This window comes from Brassica oleracea, chromosome C7 (assembly GCF_000695525.1).
Source record: "Brassica oleracea var. oleracea cultivar TO1000 chromosome C7, BOL, whole genome shotgun sequence".
In the NCBI taxonomy this organism is placed as follows: Eukaryota; Viridiplantae; Streptophyta; class Magnoliopsida; order Brassicales; family Brassicaceae; genus Brassica; species Brassica oleracea.
This window is the reverse complement of record NC_027754.1, coordinates 39811800-39825039: the sequence shown is the minus strand read 5'-3', so window position 1 is coordinate 39825039 and position 13240 is coordinate 39811800. Positions and strand designations below refer to the sequence as shown.

Sequence of the window (13240 nt, the reverse complement as noted above, 5' to 3'; positions counted from 1 at the left end):
TTCGACGGAAGAGAAGAAGAAATAAGAAGAAAGATGTTTTACGTGCTCATTATAATATACCTATGAAGATTCCTTAATTTAAAATTATTTGCTACTTGTACACTTTATGCAACCGTTATACAATATATTAACATCGCCTAAATCAAACTTCAATAATAAAGATTATAAGAAAGACCAATAAAACATACTTTAATGAAGACTAAAAAATAGAAAATGAGATAGACGATGAATACTAAAAGGAACCAAGTATATATTTTTTTAAATGTTTCTGGTGTAAAAACTTCAATATATAGATCCTGAAAAAGTATATTGAGGGCTACTCAAGGTATGTGTTGTTTGAGAAGGAAACTCTTAAGAGAAGAGTTGCGACAAGACATAAAACAATTAAACCAAGACAATTTTAGGACCATTAGATAGTAAAACAAACAAATATGATCGTCGGATTGTAACTCTTCATTTTTTTATTTGTTAAGGGATGTGTTGTTTGGTTGCCAAGGAATATGTTGTTTAAATAGATAACTGTTCAATGAAGAATTGTCAAATATAATTTTTTTGATGACATCAGCAAAAATATTTTATGTCTTTTAGATCATAAATAAAAGAAAATTCTAACCATTGGATTGAAAATTTTTTTTCCTATAAAAAAATGATGTCAACGAGTACAGAATTTGAGTTTGCTATTATATATAGATTTCATACACGTACTCATAATCTAAAATCTTATCATAATCATGTGTTTATGAATCTGATACTCTGTTGTGGATGGTTTCCAGACTAAAAAAAAATCTGTACGTATGTTAAGGTTACAAAGTTCTACCTCATATATAGATAATAGGTACTGTGTAATGAATTCATAGCTTGGCTGATGGTCTAAACCTTCGTAAACTTAGTAATGACTACTCTCTAACGAGGTGTTGTTAATTTCACCGTTGAAGGCGAACTCAATAACTCAATATGAGGTGAACGCAGGGTAAACAGTTTTTATGTTTTCTTGTTCTTTATATTATTTTTCTGATTGATGCATACGAACGAACCTAATCAAATCAATCTTAGCAAATCAAGTTCTAAGAGGAAATCAGTAAAAAGGTTTACAAATTATGCTTTAATGTTGCAGATAACTTAAAGAATAAGAATGATACAACCTAAAAGACTTGGTTCCTTCGTAGAGGTCCCACTTTGCGGTCATCCAGCGAACCTCTCCAAACTGCCAGAGAACACCATTGCTATCCAACAATCCTTAAGATGGAGCTACTCAATGATCTCTACTTACATAAGAGATGTAATACTGGAACTAGCAAGAGGAACTTAATGAAGACTCGAAAAAGCAAATGTTGTGGCTAATATATTAGCAAAAGAGCTCAAAGAAATCTACATCAGCCATGCAATATACTTCATCTTGCAGTGATTTATTTGCCATAAATTCATACGTTGACATTTAAAAACAATTTTCCAATTTTTCTAGAAGTTTCTGCATGGCTGGTAAGGTCAATGGTCAGCGAAAACAATTTTTAGCTGAACTTTGAATTTATATATTTAGTCGTCCTAAAGATTCAGAAATTGGTTTGTTTAACAATTCAGGATCGTCCGTCTGATCGGATCTATTTAACAAAATAACATATGACAAAGCAATGATTATTTTCCCAAACAACTAATTTTGCTATATACTCTTTATCTTTCACTGTCTCTAATCGTATTTTTTTTCCTAACCGTAAATACACATTTAACCACAACTGCCTTTAACTTGGTCAACAGCTGGATCAATATAAACAAGAGACAGAGAAGCATTTAACTATGAAGGAAATCATCAATACAAAACATAAACAACATTCAAAAATTAACTAAAAACATCGGTTTACAAATAAACTAAACACACAATCATACAAAATCAAAGAAAACAAGACTAGAACTAAAAAACACAAAGATTAACTTCGACAGATCACCAAAGCAACAACAAGAATGACATCAATATGCGTTGGCTACGAAAGATTCAAAGAAAGAGAGAATGAATCAACGGATTCTCTTGTAGAGGGAGAGGACAGAGATGATGGAGAGGAGGAGGAGGATGATAGAAGCAACCAGTGAGACTGCGATTGCGCCTCCGACGTGACGGCAAAACGTATCGTAGAGATCACAGATTTTTCTCCATTGTACGTTTTTGTTGCCCTTCAGACCAATGTACGCTACTCCACCTGATGCTCCGGTCGCTGACGCCACTATACCTACCATCACCTGCCAAAAAATTGTCGTTTTTTGTTAGTAAAAAAAGTTACATTTAAGTTCTTTTTTGACTAAACGTTACATTTAAGTTAACTAGTAGTATATATTATTGTAGATTGTGCCATTCATTCAGTGATTTTGTCTCTTATACCAATTATACATTAAATTTTAGAGATGCTTAAATTTCGTGCAAGTAACCCAAGCATAGTCCAAGTTCAACTTAAAAAAAAAAGTTTAACTTTTTGTTTGGTTTCTAATCAATTGTTTTGGCTTTACTACCGACTAGGAAATAACAATTTGATTTCTCTATTGTTTAAAATTAATAGATACGGTTTAATAAAGAGGAATTACCGCATCCATAATGGCAAGATTAAGCAAGAGAATCGCAGAGCAAGAGGAAGGCTTCTTGAAAGCAGATAGAGTAGCAAGTGTAGATATAATGCTGTAAAAGCAAGCCACCGATAATGCTACCACAAAGTATCTGCATATTAACAAAAATAAAGAGATTGAGTTACTAAATACTATAAACAAAGTGTACAATATTAAAATTCTCTAGTGTGAAGATGCTTTCATTATCATGACTGACCATTTCATATTTTGAGTCCCTTTTTGTTAAATAACTTTTGAGCCAATCATTTTTTGAAGAAATAAAGGGTTAAACTCGGGTCTATTAAAGACACGGACCTAACCCCGGGTGGGAGGTGCAGCCCACGACAGGCCATTTCCCGGGTTTTCATACGGACGTATCCGCTGCCGTGGTGAACAGAACAATGTGACTTAGTTTCCGCAGCAGGAGGATCGAACCCGAAATGTGTTTGCATCCAAGGTCCGTCCACTGCCACCGGACTACAAGGCCCGCTCGAGCCAATCATTTTTCACTTTCTAAAATCTCTGTTTCGAAAATTCCAACTACTCCCATATATTTGGTCCAAAAAAACTACTCCCATTTGCATCAAAGATTATTCGTTTTTTAAGCACGTATTATGGTTATTTATTAAATATATTTCTTTAACCTAACGTTGATGCTCCAATATATATGTTACATGCACATGTATGATTATCTATGTATGATGGATCCTTCCTTATTTCTCAAAAATATATAAACATTGACCAGATTTAAGATCTACTAGTATTATCATTGTATTACACCATCCAAATTTGGCATGACTTCCTTCTAACTTGGATTAATTTATGGTTTACTAAAACCCCATGCTTAAAAACTACAACCTATATTTCAAATTAAGTGTTGGTCTTTGCCAAGTTTTTTTTTTTTTTTTTTTTTTTTGTAACATAGGTCTTTGCCAAGTTGCAACGTTCTACATAATTCCAAATAAACTATACTTTGTATTTATTTGACCCTGAGATATAGAAATTAAATATGAAAAAAAAAGACAGTCAATCAGTTTTTTTTTTTTTGAAAATAACAGTCAATCAGTTTCGACTACGAGAATATTGGATTAACTGATGAAAAATTAGGATGAACTTACATAAAAGCCGGTGAGTGTGTGAACTTTGCTTGAGTATGAAAGGGAAATATAGGAATAGTTTTGCTCTGTTTACTCGTAACCATCACCACAATTGATGTCAAAGTTGCTGCAAACAGAAATAATCTTAACACAACTTGAACCATCCAACAACTCTTCGACGTGGTGCAGCTTCCTCCTGGAACGGTTGTTTTCTCCGTGTCAATCGTCGATTTGGTTTCATCGGAACCCATCTATGGACAAATCTAAATTTGGTACGAAATGTGATATATTTGTGTTATGGGGAGTTGGTGATATTTTTGGTATGTTGAGAGGGGTTTTTATATTATCGTGTGTGTGCGTTTCGAAGAAGAAAACATAATTGAATTGTTATTAGTAAACTAATGGTTATATATTATTATAATATAAGGTCATGGGAAAAAGATGGTGGATGTTCCGGACACGGCAGCGATGTTTGAATATCTCAAGAGTCAATACGTTCATAATATATATGTAGCAATCACATCTTCTGGCGTTCTCATCTTTATTGGTGGTCAATGTTATTGGTAGCGTATTTGTTAATGTGAAACTACGTTAAGGGTGTGATTGGTACACCTCAGCGTAACTGAGCGTAAACAAAATGAAAAAATGGAGAGGAAAAGAAAACAAACAATTAGAGTAAATAACAAAACAAAAAAGAAAGAAATCAAGAGAGATTAAATGAAAAGGTAAAATGAGAAGGAAAGAGAACGTGAACTTTTACTCTCATTTTGCCAAGTGGGAAACTTTCTGTCATTTTCAGCTGAATTCAGCTAAAAGTAGCTGAAAAATATTTCAGCTGTGTTTAACTTGATTTGTGAATACGGAGCAGAATACAGAGTAAAATATATTTACTCCAAAACTTTTACTCTAATATGTATATTCAGTCATACTCTAAATTGTTAAGTTACAAAAAAAACTACGTTAAATTGGTGTATGTATGTATACAATTACATGTTGTCTACAAAAAGAGACAACCGTCCTTTTACGAACAAATACGATAGTCCGAAATTGACATGTTATGTTATTTCGTTCCTTTGGTATATGATAGATTGATTAGGGGTTAGGGCATTCACACTTCTGGTTTCTAAGAGAATATTTACTTTAAACATAAAAAATAAAACGAAAAGGAAAAGATACAAAGTTCTGGTTTGAGATATTCAATAAAAATTATAAGATATTTTCATTATATATTTTACTTGATAACTTGTTTAATTTATTTTATAACTAATTTAAATATTTAACTCAATTATGTTTAAATAATTAATATTATTTGTATGAAAATTTCTTGTGAAATACTCAGTAATGTGAATGCTCTTATAAGATGTCATTTCATAATTATTGGCTTTTTTTCTTCCAAAAAGGGTTATTATCCGCTACGAATTTGAATGAAGTTGAGCATACTCCAGGAATCTTCTTCATCTTCATTCAAGGGACTTAAGAATCTCTTTATCCAGCTAGCTCTAATATCCCAAAGCATGCTTTCTTGGCATGGGTTGTAACTCTCAATATAAGGAACATGCTACTGGGGTGGGGTATGAATGTTCCAAGTGTCTTCCGTCTTTGCAGTAATGCAGATGAATCGAGATCACACTTGTTCTTTCAATGTTCATTCTCTAGTGAAGTTTGGACTTCATTCTTCACTTATCAAGGTTTGAATCCGCCACTCTCTTTCGATGATTCTCTCAACTGGGTCTTACAGCTAGGCTTCTCAAAATGGGAAAGTTAAATTAGTATGCAAGCTTTTGCTATGAAAACTAATCTTATAGGAATGGATTGAAACACTTCCCAAAATTAACGCTCAGCACGACCTCAAACCATCCAGCAATCCTACCTTGCTGTTTGGTTTCGCTATTTCCAGCCATAGCATGACTATCACCACAAAGCTTTCTTTCACATGTGTTTTCTTTGTCGGCTTTTATTATATGATTAATGTAAACATAAGTTCCTTTCAAGGGAGGAAGACAAATTTATAAATGGTATTTACAGAAAACAAAAATTTGAATGAAGTTGCGGATATGTATTCGTATTATGTAGGGCTAGGCTGCTAGCTTTATAATATAAAACAAAGACATCGTTCTCACCTTGTCACTCATATATTTCAATAATTTGCATTTAAACTCTAATTAGCTAAACGATATATATATATATATAACTAACCGGACCTTGAACCTCCGAGATACGTAGTGCGTTCATCATTGTAATAATTAATTGAGAAATAATACTGCCATGATCTTTATTAAAAAAAGGGAGGAACGAATATATATGATCGCTTATGGGTGTCGATAGTTTTAGTTTTTCGACACCTAATTACGCTTAGCACTTTTTCTTTAACACTGAAAATTACGCTTAGAAGCTATTTAATGGAATTATAATTATAAAACCAAAATCTCTTTTTCCTTCAATTTGTGTGAATAGGCATATGAACGTGGAAAGAGAAATGAAAGAAGATATGTTGAAGAAAAAGCGTGGGGGATAACCACATCTTTGTCTTGACTTGTTTCGGCCAGATAAATATGTAAAGGGTAACTTTGCCATGTAATCATATAAACAATCCATATATAGTCTTTTTTGTAACAAATCTATTAAAAGAACAAATTCAATTCAGTTTTAAAAGAGATTTTACTTCGCCAATTAATTTAACGACCAAAGCAAGATATGCACTCGGTAAAACAAGATCGGTTTATGGTCAATACCAAAATTTATTACTGAACTAAATTCATACAAATTGGTTAAAATTAAACGTTTTGATTTTGACAAAGGTTAAAATTGAACGTTTAACTTGGACATACTAGATTTTTCATATTTTATTTACAAACATATTTTAAATGAAACATGCATGTGTTAGTATAATAATATAAAATCAAACTGATAGACTTAGATAATATACAAACTATTTAAAAACAGAAACTAAATTTTCGGTTGGACGAATTTCAATCCATCGACCGTTTTGGTATCAAGTCATGCTATCGTAATTATGACGTTTTCTTATCTCATAAGTATACGTCGTTGATGATTCGTTAAACTTACCAGATTGTAGGTTAGTTAACATAGTGTAGGTGTAGGACTAAGTAAGTTAAGTGAGTCTTTCTCAAAAAAAAGTAAGTTAAGTGAGCCTTCAATAATCGATGAGCACTTTTACAGTTCTATGCAAGTATGCATAAACAAAATCCGCAAGAAAAGATACGCAAGGCACAATTTGTTTATTAATGTACAATTAGGGAAAAAGGAAGATCACAAATAGAATAATAAAATAAATAATTAAGGCAAGCTGTCTTGAATAAACCAATACGGAAGATCGTCCCCTTGAAAGTTGAAAGTGTATATGATAAGGCAGTGATCACGACAGCGAATATGTAATGATTAACCTATCTTGACCGTAATTCCATCCGGAGTCGACGCTTAAAGCAACTCCATCTCAAAGTTAACGATAAGTATCCAATGTGATATATCAAACTAAATCTGAAAATTAGATATTTGAGAAATAAACTAAAAGTAAAATTACTCGGATTTGTCTAAGATTTAAATTGGATAATATCGTACTAATCAGACAATATAAAATTGGACATGTATTGAATAAAGCCCAACATCTAATAACTTAATAACTTAACCAAAAAAAAATAAAAGGAGAACAAGACAAAGTTCTCGTTTGATAACATAGAGAACCTTATTTCCACTTGTCAAGATGTAAATAGCTCAGTATTTAGTTTATAATTAAATTTAATTAGTTAAACAAAACTAATTAAGATAATAATTTATTATTAAGAATCTTTTTTTATTGAGATCCCAATCGATAAGAATGTTGCTATGTTATTATTTTTCTCAAAATAATATTCATTTTTAAATGAAGTCTCCGTACATCGACAAAAACTAAAAAATATTATTTATAAGATTTGTCCTTTTTATTTCTATTTTTTTTCTCATGGTTAAGAAATTCTCAAATGTCACACGCATGCCCAAAATTATAGCTGGATAAATAAACCGAATCCAAACATATAAATTGAACCAATAAAAATAAATTCAAACTTATCCAAATCTGACATAAATACTGAATGGATCATGCTTTACGATATTTTGGATTATGAGTTTTTATCCGATCCGAATCCAAATAGATATCCAAAAAAATCAGAAAAATTCAAAATCCTGAAAGGAACTCATACCAAACACAATAATATGTATCTAAATACATGTAATAATTATCTATTACATGAATAATTACTCAAACATGTAGTTTATGTTTTTGGTATTTGGTAAATATTTATGTTTTATGCTTTGACAATTACATATAAAGTTCAGTTATGAATAAGTTTACTCATAAAGTTTAAACAATGTTGTTTTATTTTAAAGTTTAAATAATATTTTTAAGTTTATAGAGTTCGAAGTTGTCAGTTTTAATTTGCTTACTTTTCATTATGTATTGTTTATTTTTCGTACAAGGTTTTGGTATGTTATGATATATATGTTTGGCATTGTCATATATTATTCAGTGACCAGTTTAGTATGGTTGATAGACGAATTTCCCAAAATTATTTTGAAAGAATATAATATGTTTTCATGAAGCCATGTACATAAATTTATTGAAAAGATTGAAAATATATTGAATTTAATCAAATACAAATAAATATTTTTAGAAACGATAATTCGATTAATATATCTGAAACCAAAATTATTTTGGGTGCAACCAGATCTTAGACATGTAACTAAACCAAAACTGAATTTGACTAAATTCAAATCGAGCCCAATCGGAAGTTTTAAAATATTTAAATGGAACTGAAATTTATGAACCAGAAAATCTGAAACTCAAATGAATCCGAACCAATAATTGAGATCCTGATTGTCCAACCCTATCCAAAACTCAGAACCAACATGTTTATATGGATTATGGACGTTATTTATTTTTCCGTTTTTCCCATTAGCGTTTTCCACCGGTCAATCTTTACTCCCTTTTTGTGACATTCACGCCTCACGGGTCAACCTTTTCAAGACAATTTTTTTTTTGAGAAAGACAATAGTTACTTCCTTTTTTGGGGGTGCAAATGTTAAAAAGTTACTTTCATTAGTATTGCAAACATCTGAAAGCAGCAGCAGCCGCATAATGATAAAAATAACAATCTTTCTTGGAAAATATATTGTACAACTTACATCTCTATCTCTCTACAGATTTCATAAAGTATACTTTTGGATAAACTTTTTTTTGGTGCAAAACCATATATTAATTGAAAGTGGGTGAAGCCCAAACTAGAGTCTTATTTAGTCCACTAAAGGCCTGATACAACCAAAAGAGAAAGAACGTAGAGTTTCTTTTGCTAAGCTATCTGCTTGCAAATTCTGTGTCCTAGGAAATTAATCGAAAGAGATAGATTGAAAGATAGAGGAGATCTGTTGGATGTTGAAGACGATTCTGAAGATTTCCTTCTCCTGTCGTTTGTTGGTGATAGCTCTGATGAACGTTGAAGTGTCTGATAGCACATGGAGGTGTGAGAACTCCAGAGAAGCTGCCGTGATGATCCCTGATCTAACAGCTAGTGCCTCAGCCATCAGAGATGAAGCTACCGGTTCTTGTATCTCAGTGCCTTGTTGCATCTCGTTGGACTCGTCACGATCCAAGTGAGGCATGCTCTCCTTGTTTCCTTATCCCAAGACGTGTCTGTCTTTCAATTGAGTGTGTTGGAGGGACGTGATTGCGCCATCAGAGGTGGTTGCTGCTGCAGAAAGATCGGGTCAGGCAAATTCGCGATCTGCTTTGGTTCCTTTGCTTGAGGCAGATTCCATTCTCTTGCCAGGATGATGCTTTTTGTAACTCTTTCATCAGGAGTAGAATTATGATTCTCAAAAATCATTTTGTTTCTTGTCGTCCAGATAAGCCAGCAGGTCCAAGGGAGTATAGGAGTGAGGGCGGTAGACAGATTGATTTGAATAAACTATTTACAAGTTTGTGACTATTTCCCTACAACTACAATATTTAATTTGTATCTCCCTAGAGAAATTCACGTCTAGATGAATATTTTGCATAACACAATATATGTGTATATGTATCAGTACTGATCCCAATACAAACTGGACCGGCATTATGAGAAGCTAAATAATTTGATGGTTTGATCACTTGTTATCTAGTTTGTGGTCACACTTATCATATACAAGGTCGATTAAATTTTTAATTTTAATCATAAATGTATTATTGTTTATGATTAACTATTTCTCAACCTTTTCACCAATAAAAATTCATTAATCATAATTAATTTTTCAAATTTTACAACTTACCATCATCACCTAATAAAAATGCATTAAAATATTTTTAAAATTATATTCTTGAAATATTTTTGTTAAGTCATGGAAGTTTGGAAACTGAAGGAGTAATATTTATTAACTCTGTATCTAACAAATTAGTTAAATAATTTTATAAAATCTAATAAACTTATGTCTCTTAATTACTGGATACAAATTTTTTCATTACCATTTTCGATATCGGATTTTACAGTTAAAATTTTAGTAGATAATTAATATAAATTTTTGTTATTTTACTCCCCCACAATCAATCCAGGATTATACGTGTACAATGTGTCAGAATTTATAAAATGATACCTAATTTTGGTATTTTCTTAATCTCTATTTAACATATAGTTAGCCAATTTTATTAAATATAATGAACTTATGTATCATTAGCTGGTTGGATAATATTTTTCTCATTACAATTTATGATATATTTGTTTTGGATTTATAGACACACGTTTAGTTTAAACTTAATACAGCTTTTGTAAGACAGTCATTTCTAAAATAACTGATAACGCATAGCTGTTTTAGATAACTTAAAATTTTACTTATGTACACATAAAATATTAAGAGACAAATCAAAACAAATAAATCTAAGAATATATATGTAAATTAAGTTTTTTTTATAAAAAAATAGAAAATTTAAGAAACTTAAATATAAGAAAGATATATTTATAAAACAAGCAATGAAATTGAGTAAATTTTTATGTTTAATTGCAAAATTCTTTAATTTTATTAAGTTGAGATTTTTTTTCTTATCACATGATTAGAGAATCAGATTTAATATAAAAATATAATACTATATACAAACATTAAACACATATGAATCATATATGGTCTTTATTAATGATTGGGTATTATTATACTATGAATTGCTTTTCTGGTTAAAATATTGTATTTTTCTTTATGTGTGAATATATGTTTAAAATAATAGTTTTTTCTCTGTTTAATATGCCTGAGTGTGTATATATGTGTTTTAGGCTTTTGAATATATTTATGCTGGAAATATTGCGTACTTAGTCTCTTTCGCTATTTGAAACACACGAAGATGAATTGCTGCTTTCCGCCTTCAGGAAAAAATATCACTATTAGGTAAGTATAATTTATATTTGTAACATGTTTAAGAAAATTATGTTTACAACTCACTATTCTTCGATATTTTCTAGTACATTGGATGTTGAATTGAAGATACCAGATTGTAACAAATGCGGGAAAGGCATGATTTCTGCTATTTCCAACTTCAAAGGTAGAATCGTATTCCCTCCGTTTCTAAAAAATCTATGTTTTAGAATTTTCATATTTTTTATTAAAACATATTAAAACTTAGCTATAATTGCATAGTTTTTGTAATTTTATATTTTCTATATTTTTAAACCAATAAAATTTTAAAAAATACAATTAATGTTCTTGAACTTCACAATTTCTCATTGTTAATTGACAAAAATTATATTGGAAATATAAAATATGTATTTTTTTGAAACAAATATTTTTCTAGAATATGAATTTTTTTAGAAACGGAGGGAGTATTTATATTTATTGTTTTTTTTGAAAAAAATATTTATTGTTTTGTTGTCAACATATTTGATTATCATAGTGTAAATATATAGAATTGACGATAATTAATATGATGGTACGTTGTAACATTTATGTTTGCATGATGTGTATATGAATGATTATTAGGAGTTGCATCTTATACGAAGGATACAGAGAATCAAAAGGTTGCGGTTTCTGGAAGTTTTGACCTGGAGAAGTTGTTGAAAAAACTCAAAAAAGTAACAGGCGGCAAAGGAGTGGAGGTTGTGAAGGAAGAAGAGAAAGATCCTGAACCTGAAATAGTTGAGGTTGTTAAAGAGAAAGATGAAGAAACTGAAGTGGTTCAAGAAGTTAAAACAGAAGAGAATGCACGACCTGAAATGGTTTTCGAACCAAACAGTGATGAGCAAAAGGAAAAAGAGAAGTACATGCTGTTCAGTGACGAGAACCCTAACGCCAAGTGTACTATTTCGTAAGCGTAGTTTGTCAAACAAATAGACTTTTCTAAGGCTTTTGGCATTTCGTTTTATTTGATTTAATATCTAAATCAATTAGAAAAAAGTTTCTAGTCGAGAGTTTCTAGAATGACAAGTATTGTATTTCTTGTTCATTCACTTATTGTTTCCCATCTAATTGTAAGTTAAAAAATTTATGAATTTTTGTTTTGTTTTTGTAAATCGTTTGTTTTAAGCCGGTTTTTAAGAATGGAGGTGTAATTAGAAAAAGAAATAGTGAATGTAAGCAGGTTTAGCACATGTTATTAATGTGTCTGGGTCGGACCGTGGCTCAACGTTGAGGAAGGAATTAGCCCGTTTACCGGTTCGACCGACTGTCTAATTTATCAACACTCCTTGTTCCAACTTCCCAGACATCTCAACCAAAGGTTAATATGAAAAACAGATGAAAATGTATTCTTTCGATTTCTTTTTATAAACAAAAACATAATTAACTATTTAACAGATGAAAATGTATTCTTCCGATTTCTTTTTTTTAACCAAATAGAAAAAAAATTGCAAAATATAAAAAATCATACTCCCTCTGTTTCAAAATACAATAATGTTTTGATTCATTGCACAAAGTTTAACAAATATATTTTTCTGTAAAAAATAATTTTACAGATATAATTTAAAATTCATTCATCCAATTAAAGAAATAGACAATTAGGTAGATATACCACTTTTGGACCAGAATTAGCAAACTACCTCTTTTGCTGATAAACCCAATAAGCTCTGTAGCTTAAATGTATGAACTTCCTGAATTGTCCTTGCCATTAGCCACGTTAGGAGTGAGCTTGACGGCGAAAACATTTAGAACTATCTTGGTAAATCTCCAAGTAAGCCTAGGAATATGAGTTTTTACCCGCGGGACCCGGCCCGTTTGACCCGCCGCGGGGCGGGTGCGGGTCGAACAATTTAGAAAAATCGATTCACGGGTGCGGATGCGGGTTATGAGCATTTTATGCGGGGTGGGTGCGGATTGGTGGATTTTGAAACGCGGGTACCCGCCAACCCGCATTTTTTTTTTACATTTAAAAAAAAAAAATATTTTTTTTTGTAAAAATGTATATTTTGTAAAGAAAATATGAGAATTTAAAAAAATAATAATCAAAATATTTTAAAATATTTAAAATTTTAATTATAAATATATTATTTATATTATATTTTACAAAAATTAAATTAAATAAATATTTTTTAAAATAAAAATATAACCCGCGGGTT

General features: G+C 30.8%; 2 protein-coding genes across 2 annotated transcripts; one reads left to right on the top strand and one right to left on the bottom strand.

The window, feature by feature from the left end:
• Positions 1–1784: 1784 nt before the first annotated feature.
• Positions 1785–3980, bottom strand: LOC106302191 (CASP-like protein 1D1). Its single transcript, XM_013738727.1, has 3 exons — positions 3705–3980; positions 2569–2698; positions 1785–2229 (listed from the first exon to the last, which is right to left on the bottom strand). The coding sequence occupies exons 1-3, from the start codon at positions 3932–3934 to the stop codon at positions 2008–2010; spliced, it is 582 nt and encodes a 193-aa protein (XP_013594181.1). The 5' UTR covers positions 3935–3980; the 3' UTR covers positions 1785–2007.
• A 7024-nt stretch (positions 3981–11004) lies between these two features.
• LOC106305573 lies at positions 11005–11998 on the top strand. Its single transcript, XM_013741934.1, has 3 exons — positions 11005–11081; positions 11156–11235; positions 11670–11998. Exons 1-3 carry the CDS (start codon positions 11038–11040, stop codon positions 11996–11998), a joined length of 453 nt encoding a protein of 150 aa, XP_013597388.1. The 5' UTR covers positions 11005–11037.
• The last annotated feature ends 1242 nt before the right edge of the window (positions 11999–13240 follow it).

Excerpts from the sequence above, each read along its gene's own strand:
- LOC106302191 (XM_013738727.1), bottom strand. The coding sequence starts at position 3,934 with ATGGGTTCCGATGAAACCAAATCGACGATTGACACGGAGAAAACAACC. Across the intron at positions 2,699-3,704 it reads ACACACTCACCGGCTTTTAT|ATACTTTGTGGTAGCATTAT; the intron begins GTAAGTTCATCC and ends GTTAATATGCAG. Across the intron at positions 2,230-2,568 it reads ATCTTGCCATTATGGATGCG|GTGATGGTAGGTATAGTGGC; the intron begins GTAATTCCTCTT and ends ATTTTTTGGCAG.
- LOC106305573 (XM_013741934.1), top strand. The coding sequence starts at position 11,038 with ATGAATTGCTGCTTTCCGCCTTCAGGAAAAAATATCACTATTAG. Across the intron at positions 11,082-11,155 it reads GGAAAAAATATCACTATTAG|TACATTGGATGTTGAATTGA; the intron begins GTAAGTATAATT and ends GATATTTTCTAG. Across the intron at positions 11,236-11,669 it reads TGCTATTTCCAACTTCAAAG|GAGTTGCATCTTATACGAAG; the intron begins GTAGAATCGTAT and ends AATGATTATTAG.